This window comes from Myotis myotis, unplaced genomic scaffold, assembly GCF_014108235.1.
Source record: "Myotis myotis isolate mMyoMyo1 unplaced genomic scaffold, mMyoMyo1.p scaffold_m19_p_41, whole genome shotgun sequence".
Classification (NCBI taxonomy): domain Eukaryota; kingdom Metazoa; phylum Chordata; class Mammalia; order Chiroptera; family Vespertilionidae; genus Myotis; species Myotis myotis.
This window is the reverse complement of record NW_023416348.1, coordinates 1,931,778-1,947,819: the sequence shown is the minus strand read 5'-3', so window position 1 is coordinate 1,947,819 and position 16,042 is coordinate 1,931,778. Positions and strand designations below refer to the sequence as shown.

Genomic DNA, 16,042 nt, shown 5'->3' with positions numbered 1-16,042 from the left:
ACACACACACACACACACACACACACACACACAGGACCTCACACACACACACACACACACACACAGGTCCTCACACACACACACACACACACACACACACACACACACACACAGAGTTCCTCACAGACACAGGACCTCACACACACACACACACACACAGGTCCTCACACACACACACACAGGTCCTCACACACACACACACACACACAGGTACACACACACACACACACACACACACGGGCACCACCCACTAGGGCCCACTGTGCACTTTGTGCCCAAGCCTTTGCTCAGGCCCCCTTCTCCAGTGCCCCCGTCTCCGGTGCCCCCCTTCTCCCGTGCCCCCCTCCCGTGCCCCCCTTCTCCCGTGTCCCCTTCTCCGGTGCCCCCCTTCCCCCGTGCTCCCCTTCTTCCGTGCCCCCCTTCTCCCATGCCCCCCTTCTCTGGTGCCCACCTCCCGTGCCCCCTTCTCCCGTGCACCCCTTCTCCCATGCCCCCCTTCTCTGGTGCCCACCTCCCGTGCCCCCCTTCTCTCGTGCCCCCCTTCTCCCGTGCACCCCTTCTCCCGTGCACCCCTTCTTCCGTGCCCCCCTTCTCCGGTGCCCCCCTTCTCCCATGCCCCCCTTCTCCCGTGCCCTCCTTCTCCAGTGCCCCCCTCCGTGCACCCAGCAGCTCCCGCCCTCCTCCTGCTCCGGGCCCCTCCCCAGCACCCAGGAGAGCACAGCACACTCCATCCCACGCTCACTTGGCCTCCCGCTCCCAGGAGCCCCTGCGGCAGCCTCCCAGGACCCCCTGCGGCCGCCTCCCAGGACCCCCTGCGGCCGCCTCCCAGGACCCCCTGCGGCCGCCTCCCAGGACCCCCTGCGGCCGCCTCCCAGGACCCCCTGCGGCTCTGGCAGGGCCAGTCTGGCTACGCGGTGCCTGCGGAGTCCCGGGTGAAGGCGCAGGACCCGCCTGGGCAGAGCGGACGGGGCGGGGACGGGGTCAGAGCATCCGGGGCTGTGGCTGCGGACCCCCACCTTCCGCGTCCTCCATCAGCCTTCCTGCCGGCGGCTCTGTCCGTCTGTCTGTTTTAGAGACAGTTTCAAAGAGGAGCAGGGATGCGCTGTGGGGGCCCCTGGACACGGACACCCCAAGGCCACTGGGAGCGCGGTTAGCGGGAGCGCCCTCCCGGCACAGGCCCGGCTTCGGGTCAACCCTGCGGCCGCCGATCCATGTTTCCCGCCCTCCGCCCTCTTTCTCTAAAGTCATAAAAACGCACCCTCGGGCGAGGGTTGAAAGCGAAAAGCCTGTTGCTTGTGCGCAGACACCCGGCCACACACTCGGCTGCTTCCGGGGAGCGCGTGCGGCTGGCAGGCGGTGGGGCCATGGGGCCGGGGGGGCCAGTAGGGCTGGGGGGCTGGTGGGGCCGGGGGGCCGGGGGGGGGGCCGAGGGGGGCCGGGGGGCCGGGGGGGACGCGGGAGGAGGCCCGTGACCGACGCCTGGCTCTCGCCCGGACAGTGCGCGGGGAGCCTGGCGGGCGATGCCGGAGGGAGATGGAGGAGCCGGCTGCCTGGCTGACTCGTTTGGAACCGGGATCTTGGCCAGTGGACTTCGGGTCGGGGTCCGGAGATCGCCCTCCATGTGGGGTGGGTCCCAAGGCCCAGTGGCCTCCGAAGACAGCCCTGGCTTGGCTCCGTGGGTAGAGCGCCAGCCCATGGGCTGAAAGGCCCAGGTTGGATGCCAGTCGAGGGCAGGTACCTTGGTTGCAGGCTCAATCCCTGGCCCTGGTCAGGGCGAGTGTGGGAGGCAACCATTCCGTGTGTCTCTCTCACATGGATGTCTCTCCCCCTCCCTTGCACTCTCTCTAAAATTCAGTGGAAACAATATCCTCGGGTGAGGATTAACAGCAAACAAGAAGACATGGTACCCAGACGCTGGGGAGGAGGCCGTGGGCAGACAGAGACGGAAGCTGGGGTGGTGTCCAGCCCCAGACCCCCCCCCCGCCCCCGCTGAGCGCCGCCCACCCGCTCACACCCAGCTGACTATGGCTTCCAGATGCGCGCACCACATTGTGGCGGAGCCGCAGGCACTCGGACGCTGGCAGCCGAGTTCTCCAACCTCCGAAGGCACAAGCCTGAGGGGAAATAGCTGATGGACTCGACCTTGGAAACCAGGAATGTCTGTTAAGTAGCAAAGATCTGGACGCAGCCCAAGGGCCTGCCGGGGTCCAACCCCAGCAGGTCCAGGGGTCCCCAAAGGTGTGGATGGAGTCGGCAAAGAAGGAATGACACAGAGACAGCGTTCAGTTGATCAGCAGCCTAGCCAGGATCTCTAGCCAGGATCTCCAGCCAAGTTCTGGTCTGGATCTCCAGAGAGGTTCTGCTGTTTATTGTCTTGTTACATCCGTATTTATACCAGTTGATTTTAATCCTGTCAATTTCTATTACAAAGGTTAGGGCGTTTCTTATCTCCATTCCAGGGAGTAAAGATTATGTAGCTTAAGCATGACTGTTTGTAGTTAAAGTGATTGACTACCCGCCTGGCGCTTAGTTAAGGAGTTTCATCCCCTCCCTGACTTCAGGGGAAAATCCCTACCTGGGGAAACAACCTTTCTAGGAGAGGTGACCTTGGTTAAAACACACAGCGCTAAGGGGAGCAAAACATATTAAGAACAGTATGCTATATATGCCAGGTCCCTTGAAGCATATGCTGTGCAGATGTTTCTTTCCTGCAGCGACTGTGTCAAGCAGCAAGGATGGACCAGCTTCCGGCAAGGGCCCATCAGCAGACGAGTGGACAAAAGGCTGTGGTGCATTTATGCCACGGAATCCTATGCAGCAGTAAAAGGGTAGGATCTCTTGCCCTTTGGGACAGCATGGAGGGACCTGGAGAGTATCACGCTAAGTGAAATAAGCCAGTCAGAGAAAGACAAGTGTCACAGGATCTCACTCATATCTGGAACCTAATTAACAAAATGATGAACGGGTGGACCCAGAGACATGGAACAGAGTGTGAAATCTCAGAGGGAAGGTGGGGAGGGAGGGAGGATGGGTGGTGGGTGATCAACCAAAGACCTTGTATGCATATGTGCATGGCCCATGGACACAGACAGTGCGGGGTGAGGGCTGGCGGCGGGGACGGGGGTGGCCTAGAGGGGGGTCAATGGGGAAATGGGGACATGTGTAAACTTTCAACAATAAAGATTTTATAAGTAAAAAAATGGATTTCTGTTGAATGAAGGACGTGATAAGCAACGCGAAGGGACGGGGACTAACGGGGAGAAGGTCGTCCCATGTTTAACAGTCAACAGGATCAGCGTTCGGAATGGCTGCCTTGCGGATTCCCAAGACCCTGTCAATGAGCTCACGTGTCTCTTGTGTCACACCGTCTTCGTGCCTCTTGTGTCACACCGTCTTCGTGTCTCTTGTGTCACACCGTCTTCGTGCCTCTTGTGTCACACCGTCTTCGTGCCTTTTGTGTCACACCATCTTCGTGCCTCTTGTGTCACACCGTCTTCGTGCCTCTTGTGTCACACCGTCTTCGTGCCTCTTGTGTCACACCGTCTTCGTGTCTCTTGTGTCACACCGTCTTCGAAGGGCTCCGGTCATTGGACGTGGGACCCATCCCAGATCGAGTGTGATCTCAAGATCCTGAACTGATTTTCACTGGCAAAGACCCTGTTTCCAAACGGTCAACGGGGCAGACTGAAGCCAGCGCCATCAGCTCCCCTGCTCCATCTCCCACGGGTGTTGGCGGCCTCAGGATGTAAAATGCCAAGAACACCTTTAGGAAACGAGGTGAGGACAAGCACAGGGAGGGACCGGGGCGCCCGAGTGCCTGCAGACTCACAAGCTCATAGCAATGGGAGCGCGTTAGCAATGGGAGTGCGTTAGCAATGGGAGCTCACTAGCAACCGGAGCACATTAGCAATGGGAGCATTGGTATCAGGGCAGGAGGCACGCTGCAGCCTCCAGGTGACGCTTTTTGGAGATCGGGACACAGTACCCTCCCGGGGAAAGCAGGGCCCACGTGCAGGGCCAACCTGGGGGCAAAGGATAGCAGGAAGCCTGGGGTGGCTCCGTCAGTGCCAGGAAGGAGGTGGGCCCGGGGAGACACATGCACATGTGCATGTCACACAGCTGCAGGCACCCACACACATGTATGAACACAGGAAACACATAATACAGACACATGCATCCACACATGTGCACAGAGAGATCTGTTCATGTCACACAGGTGCACACACATGCACACCTGTATGCACACAGTGAAGCACATGCATATCATACAGATGCTTACACATGTGCACACTAACAGACACATGCATGCATGCCTCATAGACACACCCACGTGTGGTTATATACATGCCCGCAAATAGAAAGACACGTGCATCACACTCGTGCATATGTATGTGCACTGGAGACATGTGCTTTGTGTGTGCCACACCAAGTCACACACTCACATACATGTGCACAGCTGAGACAGCTCGTTTAGATGCAGGCTCTGTCCTGAGTCCTGAAGGACAGGAGCGACAGTGTGGGCCCATAGCAGGGCGTCTGAGGAAGCTGGGGCATGTGCCTGCTGGGTAAGGGGCATCTAGGCCCAGCCCTGGAGAGGGGGCGGCTCAAGCGCGATTCCTCAGGGCTGGGCAGGGAGACAGCCCCAGGAACGAAGGAGCAGCAGACCCGTGTGCTCAGAGCAGAGTGGGAGACATTCTCCTCCAAGTCCAAGGGCCAGCAGGCAGCCCAGGCTGGAGATAGAGCCACCACCATAGGCCCCTGCCCACCTCCACAGTCCCCGCCCACCTCCACAGGCCCCTGCCTCCACAGGTCCCTGCTCGCCTCCACAGGCCCCCGCCCCCCTCCACAGGCCCCCTGCCCACCTCCACAGGCCCCGCCCACCTCCACAGTCCCCTGCCCGCCTCCACAGGCCCCTGCCCCTGCCAGCAGCCCAGCGCCATCTGGGAGGTAAGGATAAAGCCAGGTGGCTGGCTTGGCGAGGAGGCCCAGGCCCCATGTGCCCACAGCCCAGGGAGAATGGACAGGGGTGCCGGGGACCTGGGCAGCTGAGCGGAGCCCTAGCCCCACACATCCCCACGTGTGAAGACTGCAGGGTCGGGCACCACCAGCCAAGCCCACCAAGCAGCCCAGCTGGGCTCTGCCTGCTCCAGGCCCGTGGTTTCTCTCAGAATCACGGGCTCTTCCAAGGAATTCCATATTCCCCACTGCCTCCCACGCAGCACCCGTCCCCGGAGCCAAGCATGGGGTGTGACAGGCCAGGACGGTCTGCCCAGGAGCCAAGGCTCCTGCTGTGTCCTACGCTGTGCACCTGTCAGCCCCCAGCCCAGCCTTCCATGCAGCAGCCCTTTCAGGGTGTTCCCAGGCCACGGGCCCTGACAGAGCCACCTGCACACAGCCTCTTGCATGGGAATGACTGGCCCAGGGGGACAGGGTTCTGATGTGTCCTCTCTAAGCCTCTGCACCCCACACTGGCAAGCTGGACCACCAGGTTCCCTTGTGTGGGGGGGGTGGAAGCCACAGGGGGTTCTGAGGACACAGAGGCCTGTGGGACACGTCCACGGCGGGAAGGCACACACCAGAATGTCGACGGTGGGCCGGCCGCCCCAGCAAGTCAGAGTCGATGCCGTGGGCACCTCCAGGCCATCCCTCTGCCCCACACCCTTGGTGGCCACACACGGCAGGGCGGTGGCAGGGTGGCCCCAGGCTTCAGTGGCTGGAGGGGTCTTGTAGCCAACCTCACAGTCACCACCAGCCTCCCCCCAGGCCCCTCCGGCCCCCACGGGCCAGACCACCGGTCACAGCCCTGACAGGGACTCCAGCTCCAGGACATGACATGGGAGCAGCTCATGGGTGATGGTCCCCCGCCAGCATGTGCCAGGGCCCAGAGAGAGACAGGGTCTTCCTGTCCCTAACGACCCGTGCCCTGCACATGCACCCCGGGAGCCCGCTCCTCCAGGGGCAAGACCCATGACGGAGGGCAGCATGCCCGCGGGAGGCCCTGTCCACATGTCGGTGCATGGCCCACCAGGCCTCCACTCTCAGCACAAACACTCACAGCCCTTCCCTCCTAGGGAGCAGGCCACGCGGGCGGTGGAGGGGACACGGCATGGGCAGGAGAGCACCTGCGTGGGGGCCTCGCTGGTGGCGGTTGCTCCATCGACTTCCCAAGAACAGAGAGGCAGGAACTGCCAGGGCTGGGGCCGGGGGTTCCCATTCCATTTTTAGCTGAGAGCGATGAGGCAGAGCTCCCCTCCCCCCGCACCCCCCCTATTGTCTGGATGTAAAAATAACAACAATGGTTTCTACAGGTTGAGCACCCCGGCCTGGGAGCCTTTCCCTGGAGCCACGGGCGGTGGGGATGGGCCACCCCGTCGCCACACCAGTCACCTCGCCAGTCAGGCACCTGACCGAGGCCCCAGCATTCCAGGTACCTCCGCTCCAGGGCTGGCCCAGGCAGGAGTGAGGGACAGGCAGCCCAGGCTACTGCCCAGAAGAGGACACCTGGATGGTCACCCAGCCTGGCCCTGGCCTCCTGGTCACTGCTTACCGCTCAGCTGTCCCTCCCCTGAATGGGGACACAGGGAAGCAGGACCAAGACCAGAGCCAACCTAGAAGAGACAGGGAGCCAAGAGCCTCCGTGGAACAGGCTGGGCAGGGCCCAGGCCCAGGGCAGGGAACATGCAGAGGGTACGGGCAGTGGGCTGCGCGGAGATCAGCCAGTAGGGCGGCCCCAGCCCAGGCCAGGGGACACAGCAGGCCAGCCTGGGGCACAGCCTCCGGCCTGGGCTGGGCTGAATAAGGGGTCTGTGCTGGGGTGGGCTAGGCCAAAGGTGACTGAAGTGGACAGAGTTGTTTAAAAGGAGATGGGGTATCCTCGGCTCAGCTGGGCCAGGTTGGTCAATCTGGGCTGTGCTTGGCCATGCTGGGCTGGGCTGGGCTGGACTAAGCTGGGCTAGACTGGGCTGTTCCCTGCTGAGCTTGAGCTTTAGCTGAGCCAAGATGAATTGGGCTGAGCTGGGCCCACCAACCTCATGGGATGGGATGGGCTGAGTGAACTGGGCTGAGCTGGGCTGAACTGGGCTGAGCTGGTCTGGGCTGAGCTGAGCTGGGCTGAGCTGAGCTGGGCTGGGTTGATCTGGGCTGAGTGAACTGGGCTGAGCTGAATTGGGCTGAGAGAGGCTGAACTGGGTTGAGCTGGGCTGTGCTGAACTGGGCAGAGCTGGGCTGAGCTGAGCTTGGCTGGTCTGGGCTGAGCTGGGCTAAACTGGGCTGAGCTGGGCTGAGTGAACTGGGCTGAGCTGGGCTGAATTGGGCTGAGCTGGGCTTGGCTGGGCTGGGCTGGGCTGAGCTGAGTGAACTGGGCTGAGCTGGGCTGAGTGAACTGGGCTGAGCTGGGCTGGGCTGGGCTGGGCTGGGCTGAGCTGAGTGAACTGGGCTGAGCTGGGCTGAGTGAACTGGGCTGAGCTGAGCTGAGCTGGGCTGAACTGGGCTGAACTGGGTTGAGCTGGACTGAGTGAACTGGGCTGAACTGGGCTGTGCTGGGATGAGTTGAGCGGAACTGGGCTGAGCTGGGCTGAGTGAACTGGACTGAGCTGGGCTGAGTGAACTGGGCTGAGCTGGGCTGGGCTGGGCTGGGCTGAGCTGAGTGAACTGGGCTGGGCTGGGCTGAGTGAACTGGGCTGAGCTGGGCTTGGCTGGTCTGGGCTGGGCTGGGCTAAACTGGGCTGAGCTGAGCTGGGCTGAGCTGGGCTTGGCTGGTCTGGGCTGGGCTGGGCTAAACTGGGCTGAGCTGAGCTGAGTGAACTGGACTGAGCTGGGCTGAGTGAACTGGGCTGGGCTGCACTGGGCTGGGCTGTGCTGGGCTGGGCTGGGCTGAGCTGGGCTAAACTGGGCTGAACTGGGCTGAGCTGAACTGGGTTGAGCTAGGCTGAGTGAACTGGGCTGAACTGGGCTGTACTGAGCTGAGCAGGCTGTCCTGAGCTGGGCTGAGCTCGGCTGACCTGGCCTGAACTGGGCTGAACTGGGCTGAGCTAGGCTGAGCAGGGCTGACCTAGGCTGTGCTGAACTGGGCTGAGCTGGGCTAAGCTGGGCTTGGCTGGTCTAGGCTGTGCTGGGCTGTGCTGAACTGGCTGAGTTGGGCTGAGTTGGGCTGACCTGGGCTGACCTGGGCTGACCTGGGCTGAGCTGTGCTGAACCGTGCTGAGCTGGGCTGGGCTGAGCTGGGCTGAGCTGAGCTGGGCTTGGTTGGGCTAGTGAGATGAGCTGGGCTGAGCTGGGCTGGGCTGAGCTGAGCTGAGCTGAGCTGAGCTGGGCTGAGCTGGGTTGAGCTGGGCTGAACTGGGCTGAGCTGAGCTGAGCTGAGCTGAACTGGGCTGAGCTGGGCTGACCTGGCTGAACTGAGCTGGGCTGAACTGAGCTGGGCTGAGCTGGGCTGAGCTGGGTTAAACTGGGCTGAACTGGGCTGAGCTGAACTGGGCTGAGCTGGGCTGAACTGGGTTGAACTGGGCTGTGCTGAACTTAACTGGGCTGGGCTAAACTGGGCTGAGCTGAGCTGAGTGAACTGGACTGAGCTGGGCTGAGTGAACTGGGCTGGGCTGAGCTGGGCTGGGCTGGGCTGGACTGACCTGGGCTGAGCTGGGTTGAACTGGGCTGAGCTGGGCTGAATTGGGCTGAGCTGGGCTAAACTGGGCTGAGCTGGGCTGACCTGGGCTGAACTGGGCTGAGCTAGGCTGTGCTGAACTGGACTGAACTGGGATGGGCTAAACTGGGCTGAGCTGAGCTGAGTAAACTGGACTGAGCTGGGCTGAGTGAACTGGGCTGGGCTGCACTGGGCTGGGCTGCGCTTGCCTGGGTTTGGGCTGAACTGGGCTGAGCTGAACTGGGTTGAGCTGGGCTGAGCTGGGCTGAGCTGGGCTGAATTGGGCTGAGCTGGGCAAAACTGGGCTGAGCTGGGCTGATTTGGGCTGAGCTGGGCAAAACTGGGCTGAACTGGGCTGTACTGAGCTGAGCAGGGCTGTCCTGAGCTGGGCTGAGCTGGGCTGACCTGGCCTGAACTGGGCTGAACTGGGCTGAGCTGGGCTGACCTGGTCTGAACTGGGCTGAGGTAGGCTGTGCTGAACTGGACTGAACTGGGATGGGCTAAACTGGACTGAGCTGAGCTGGGCTGAACTGGGCTGAGCTGGGCTGAACTGGTATGACTTGGGCTGAACTGGACTGAGCTGGGCTGAGCTGGGCAGGGCTAAACTGGGCTGAGCTGGGCTGACTTAGGCTGTGCTGAACTGGGCTGAGCTGGGCTTGGCTGGTCTGGGCTGAGCTGGGCTGTGCTGAACTGGGCTGAGTTGGGCTGAGTTGGGCTGACCTGTGCTGATCTGGGCTGACCTGGGCTGAGCCTGTGCTGAACCATGCTGAGCTTGGCTGAGCTGGGTTGAGCTGGGCTGAGCTGAGCTGAGCTAGGCTGAGCTGAGCTGGGCTGAGCTTGGCTGAGCTGGGTTGAGCTGGGCTGAGCTGAGCTGAGCTCGGCTGAGCTGAGCTGGGCTGAGCTGAGTTGTGCTGAGCTGGGCTGAGGGGGGCTGAGGGGGGCTGAGCTGAGCTGGGCTGAGTTGGGCTGAGCTGGGTTGAGCTGGGCTTAGCTGAGCTGAGCTGGGCTGATCTGGGCTGAGCTGGGCTGAGCTGGGTTGGGTTGGGTTTGGCTGGGTTGAACTGGGCTGAGCTGAGCTGGGCTGAGCTGAGCTGGGCTGAGCTGGGCTGAGCTGAGCTGGGCTGAGCTGGGCTGAGCTGGGCTGAGCTGAGTTGGGCTGAGCTGAGTTGTGCTGAGCTGGGCTGAGCTGAGTTGGGCTGAGCTGGGTTGAGCTGAGCTGGGCTGAGCTGGGCTGAGCTGGGCTGAGCTGGGCTGAGCTGAGTTGGGCTGAGCTGGGCTGAGCTGGGCTGGGCTGAGCTGGGCTGAGTTGGGTTGAGTTGGGCTGGGTTTAACTGGGCTGAGCTGAGCTGGGCTGAGCTGGGCTGAGCTGGGCTGAGCTGGGCTGAGCTGGACTGAGCTGGGCTGGGTTGAGTTGGGCTGGGTTGAACTGGGCTGAGCTGAGCTGGGCTGGGTTGGGTTGAGTTGGGCTGGGTTTAACTGGGCTGAGCTGAGCTGGGCTGAGCTGGGCTGGGTTGAGTTGAGTTGGGCTGGGTTGAACTGGGCTGAGCTGAGCTGGGCTGGGTTGGGTTGAGTTGGGCTGGGTTTAACTGGGCTGAGCTGAGCTGGACTGAGCTGGGCTGGGTTGAGTTGGGCTGGGTTGAACTGGGCTGAGCTGAGCTGGGTTGAACTGGGCTGAGCTGGGCTGAGCTGGACTGAGCTGGGCTGAGCTGGGTTGAACTGGGCTGAGCTGGGCTAGGCTCGGCTGGGCTGAGCTGGGCTGAGCTAGGCTGGGTTTAGCTGAGCTGAGCTGGGCTGGGCTGAGCTGAGCTGGGCTGAGCTGGGCTGAGCTGAGCTGAGCTGAGCTGGGCTGAGCTGGGCTGAGCTGGTCTGGGCTGAGATGAGCTGGGCTGGGCTGGCCTGGGCTGTGCTGGGCTCTGCCTGGTCCCACAGGGTAGTGCTGTTTTCTGAGATCCTCCTGACTTGGCTCACTTGTGCTAAGTGTACCCCATCCTTGAGGAAGGTTGTCCTTGGCTGGCGGGTGGAGATGGATGAGGTAGAATGCATTTGGTTTGACTTTGTAGACAGAGATAAGATGAGTTTCACGGCTTGAAATAGTCTATTCTGGGTTCGCCTGGGCCAAGATGGACCCAGGTGGGCTCTCTGGAGCTGAGCTGGACTGGGCTGAGCTGGGCTGGCTGTATAGAGCTGGGCCCGGGTCCGACGGGCTGAGGTCTGGGGTTCCCAGGCCAGGGGACAGCAGGCGGGGTCACTGCTGGGGTCAGGCCTGAAGCGGGCTCCCTCGGGCGGTCAGCAGGGAAGCCTGGCTGGTCAGAGAGGTGGGTGAAGGGGCACCCTCAGCTGCAGAGCGTCCAGCCCAGTGAGCAGCAGGTGGAGGTGGGATGGGCCACACTCATGATTCCTATTGGTTGGGGGCCTCTGGACCCCAGGCCTTGTTGGGGGGGGGCTGAGGGTGGGGGCAGAGGAGACATCTTGCTGATCCCTGGGCGGCTCGGGGTCCCTGCTCCGCAGTGTTGGGGGGCGATGGCTCTGAGCCTCTGCTGCTTGAGGAGCGGAGAGCTCCCCCGTGGGCGGGTGGCATGTGCTGCCCTCAGGGCTGAGGGGTCCGACCAGGGGCGGGGGCAGCAGCAGCTCCGGGGGGCACAGGCTTCTGGGAGGAACCGGGGATGAGCCCTGAACAAGCCAGGGCTTCTCCGTGCCCCGGGCTGGAAGGAGGGCCCATGCTCCCCCCCAGATTCCCGGGCCCTGGGAGGGGCTGCCCAAGGCCAAGGCGCCAGCGCTGACGGGGCCCCGTTCCATCCCTCAGGCTCCATGCAGCGCCCAGACGTCTTCCTCTTGGCCCCCTGCTCCAGAGGCGCCGCCGGGGAGGCCGTCTCCGTGACGCTAGGCTGCCTGGTCAGGGGCTACTTCCCGGAGCCCGTGACCGTGACCTGGGACACGGGGTCCCTGAATACAAGCGTCGTGACCCTCCCCGCTGTCTTCAACTTGAACTCCAGCCTCTACACCACCAGCAGCCACATGACGGCCTCTGGCGAGTGGGCCAAACAGACATTCACCTGCAACGTGAAGCACGCCGGGTCCGATCCCATCAACAAGACCATAGACATAGACCTCACGCCAGGTAGGCCCAGGCCAGCGAGCGAGGAGCAGGCCGGGCAGGAGGGCGGCGGAGGGGGCTCGGAGGCTCAGAGACTTTGTAGACAGAGATAAGACGAGCATGCCTCTGTCCCCAGCGTGCGACACGAACGTCACCCAGCCCACGGTGAGGCTCTACCACTCGTCCTGCGACCCCAGCGGCGACACCCACGCCACCATCCAGCTGCTGTGCCTCATCACCGACTTCACCCCGGGCGACCTCAAGGTCACCTGGCTGGTGGACGGGCAGAGGAGCGAGAACCTGTTCCCGACCACCGACCCCCCTCGGCAGGAGGGCGCGCTGGCCTCCACCTCCAGCCGGCTCAACATCAGCCAGGGGGAGTGGGTGTCCCAGAAAACCTACACCTGCCAGGCCAGCCTGCACGGCTGCACCGTTAAGGCCCGAGCCCGCACCTGCCCAGGTACAGCCCTCCCCGCACCCACACCCGCCTCTCGGGCCGGCAGGGGTCAGACGTGGCCTCACGCAGCCCCTCCGCACCCTCCAGAGTCTGAGCCCCGCGGCGTGAGCGTCTACCTGATCCCGCCCAGCCTCCTGGACCTGTACGTCCACAAGTCGCCCAAGGTGTCCTGCCTGGCGGTGGACCTGGCCAGCCTGCAGGGCCTGAACCTACAGTGGTCCCGGAAGGGCGGGGCCCCCCTGACCGGGGCCACCCAGATCAGCAAGCGCCACTTCAACATGACTTACTCCGTCATGTCCACCCTGCCCGTGGTCGCCAACGACTGGATCGAGGGCGAGACCTACGAGTGCAAGCTGAGCCACAAGGACCTCCTACCCCAGACCATCGTGCGCACCATCACCAAGGCCCCCGGTGAGCGGCCGGGCCGAGGGGAGGCGGGCGGGCCTCCCGGAGCCGGAGCCGGCTGACCCCACGCCCGTCCACAGGCAAGCGCGCTGCCCCCGAGGTCTTCGTGTTCCCGCCGCCCGAGAAGGAGCAGGGGGCCCAGGACACGGTCACCCTCACCTGCCTGATCCAGAACTTCTTCCCCGCGGACATCTTGGTGCAGTGGCTGCAGGAGGGCGCCCCGATCCCCAGCCACCAGTACGCCACGACGAAGCCCCTCAGGGACCCGGGCGCCAGCCCCGCCTTCTTCGTCTTCAGCCGCCTGGAGGTCCCCCGGGCCGACTGGGAGAAGAGGAGGTTCACCTGCCGAGTGACCCACGAGGCTCTGCCCGGCTCCCGGACCCTCGAGCGATCCGTGTCCAGAGACCCTGGTAACTAGCGCCTGCCTCCCGCCCCCCCAGGGCGCCCGCTGGGATGGGGGAGGGGCTGCCGCCCCTGCCGCCCCTGCCGCCCCTGCCCCCTCTGCCCCCTCTGCCGCCCCTGCCCCTGCCGTCAATAAACACTTAGCATGCCAGCTCGGAGCCCAGGTGCGCTCGTTCTTGGGGGGTGGGGGGCTGAGGGACTGGGGTGTCTGGCACAGAGGAATGGACTCCGAGAGGGGACGGGAGGCTTGGGCGGGGCTGAGCGGGGCTCTGTCAACCACCCTCCCGCCAACCCCCGTGCATCCTGCCCGCTCCAAGGAGCCCTGGGAACAAGAGGGCGGGCCCAGGGAGGACCGTGGGGACCCAGCTCAGCCCACAGCCCCTGCCTCTCCGGAGGCCCTGGGGGCCTTGGTCTCCACCCCGGGCTCCTGCTGACCCCTCTGACGCAGACCAGCTCCCAAGCCCCAGGCCCAGCTGCACACACAGGCCCTGTGGGTAGACGGATGGGCTGAGTGCGATGCCCACCAGGCGCCCACACGCAGGAGCCAGACAGCCCCCAGCCCCCGCCAGCCCCAGGGCCATCCCGAGCACCATGGGCAGGGGCAGGCCCCAACCCCCGTGGCCCAGAGCCACTCCCACCGCACCCTGACCCTCGCCTCACTCCACCCAGACGGTCCCACGGACAGGCCGGCCCTCACAAACGCCCGTGGGCTCACATGCAGTCACACCTGTCGTGCCCGCCCTGCCCCCACACAGCCTGCACTGACCCAACAGTGCCACCCACCACCACCCTCCGTGCCCCCTGTGGGCAAACGTGCTCCTGGGCAGCCTCCCTTGGTCTACCCCTTACCCAGGCCACCCCAAACCCTCGCTGCCCATCACGCCTGGGCCACAGGACCCAACACGGGCATGGAGAGGATCCCTCCACCGCTGGGAGCCCAGCAGGCCTCCCCCAAACCCTCCCTGCCAACAGCATCCACAGACGGACAGACACATACATGGACACACACACTCACACACAGAGAGACACATAGACACAATGCAGACACACGCTGACATACTAACACAGAGAGACACACGTGGACACACATGGATACACACACTGACACCTATGGACACAGACACACAGGGGCACGCAGGCACCCAGGAGTTGGGCGCCATCCCACAGCCCAGAGCAGGCTGCTGCCCGTCCCGGGGCCTGGAGGCTGCAGGGATCAGAGTGCACGTCTAACAGCCCAGACCCCCCCCCCACTTCGTCCAGTGCACACACGCAAACACATGCACACACACACACACACACACGCTTGCACCCCAGCTAGCAGCACCCATGAGCACGGAAAGCAGCGAACACCATCCAAGGACACAGCCCAGAGGGACCGGCTGGTGAGCTGCCCGCGAGCCTGGCGCCTGCACGTGGCACCCCTCAGTCCTCAAAGCAGGCCGAGGGACAGCGGTGGCCGCCCAGGCCAGGGGCAGCTCGAGCCCCACGTGGCCAGGCCAGCCCCTCGGAGCAACGGCCCAGGCCTCGGGGCTCAGACCCCACTGTGGGCTCAGGGCAGCCGCTGTGCACAGTTCAGGGGGGTCTCCGGCCGCAAGCGAGAAGCTGAGCGAGCTCAGGGCGGGGTGGGCGCCATCCTCCCGGGTCGGGGTGGGCAGAGCAGGAGCTGAGGTGAGGGCCACAGGCCTGGCTGGGGAGACCAGGGGTCCGAACGCAGCCTGAGGGACAGAGAGAGAGAAAAGGCGCCACGGGGGTGGGGCAGTGGCTGCGGCCTTCCCACCGGCCACCCTGGGCCAGGCAGGCAGGGCTCAGACCCCAGCCCTGCAGGTGGGCCGGCTGCTCTGACAGGGACTGCCTGAGCCCCGGGCATCAGGGACCAGGCCTCAGGGCCCAATGCTGCCCACACTGACGGGGGGCTGGCTGACCCCCACACCCAGGCTGGGGATGACTGACCCCCACACCCAGGCTGGGGGCTCACTGACGCCCACACCCAGGCTGGGGGCTCACTGATGCCCACACCCAGGCTGGGGGCTCACTGACGCCCACACCCAGGCTGGGGGCTCACTGACCCCCACACCCAGGCTGGGGGCTCACTGACCCCCACACCCAGGCTGGGGATGACTGACCCCCACACCCAGGCTGGGGGATGACTGACCCCCACACCCAGGCTGGGGGATGACTGACCCCCACACCCAGGCTGGGGGATGACTGACCCCCACACCCAGGCTGAGGGCTGACTGACCCCCACACCCAGGCGGGGGGCTGACTGACCCCCACACCGAGGCTGGGGGCTGACTGACCCCCACACCGAGGCTGGGGGCTCACTGACCTGCGCCCACAGAGCTGGACCTGCAGGACCTGTGCGTGGGGGCGGCCGAGGGTGAGGAGCTGGATGGACTGTGGAGCAGCCTCTTCGTCTTTATCGCGCTCTTCCTGCTCAGCGTGACCTACGGCGCCTCCGTCACCCTCTTCAAGGTGGGACCCCGTCCGCTCCAGGGCCGGGAGGGGGGAGACCGGCAGGGTGACAGAGACAGGCGGGGTGACAGAGACGGGCAGGGTGACAGAGACCGGCAGGGTGACAGAGACGGGCAGGGTGACAGAGACAGGCAGGGTGACAGAGACCGGCAGGGTGACAGAGACCGGCAGGGTGACAGAGACGGGCAGGGTGACAGAGACGGGCAGGGTGACAGAGACCGGCAGGGTGACAGAGACGGGCGGGGTGACAGAGACCGGCAGGGTGACGGAGACCAGCAGGGTGACAGAGACGGGCAGGGTGACAGAGACCGGCGGGGTGACAGAGACGGGCAGGGTGACAGAGACGGGCAGGGTGACAGAGATGGGCGGGGTGACGGAGACCAGCAGGGTGACAGAGACGGGCAGGGTGACAGAGACCGGCGGGGTGACAGAGACGGGCGGGGTGACAGAGACCGGCAGGGTGACAGAGACGGGCAGGGTGACAGAGACGGGCGGGGTGACAGAGACGGGCGGGGTGACAGAGACAGGCGGGGTGACAGAGACCGGCAGGGTGACAGAGACCGGCAGGGTGACA

General features: G+C 64.2%; 1 gene segment (V, D, J or C); it reads left to right on the top strand.

Annotated features, from left to right (window-relative positions):
- Positions 1 to 1,520: 1,520 nt before the first annotated feature.
- LOC118655016 lies at positions 1,521 to 13,012 on the top strand. The segment is given in 5 exon segments: positions 1,521 to 1,626; positions 11,442 to 11,756; positions 11,836 to 12,192; positions 12,277 to 12,600; positions 12,675 to 13,012. Coding segments are annotated over 5 exon segments (1,440 nt in total).
- Positions 13,013 to 16,042: the final 3,030 nt, after the last annotated feature.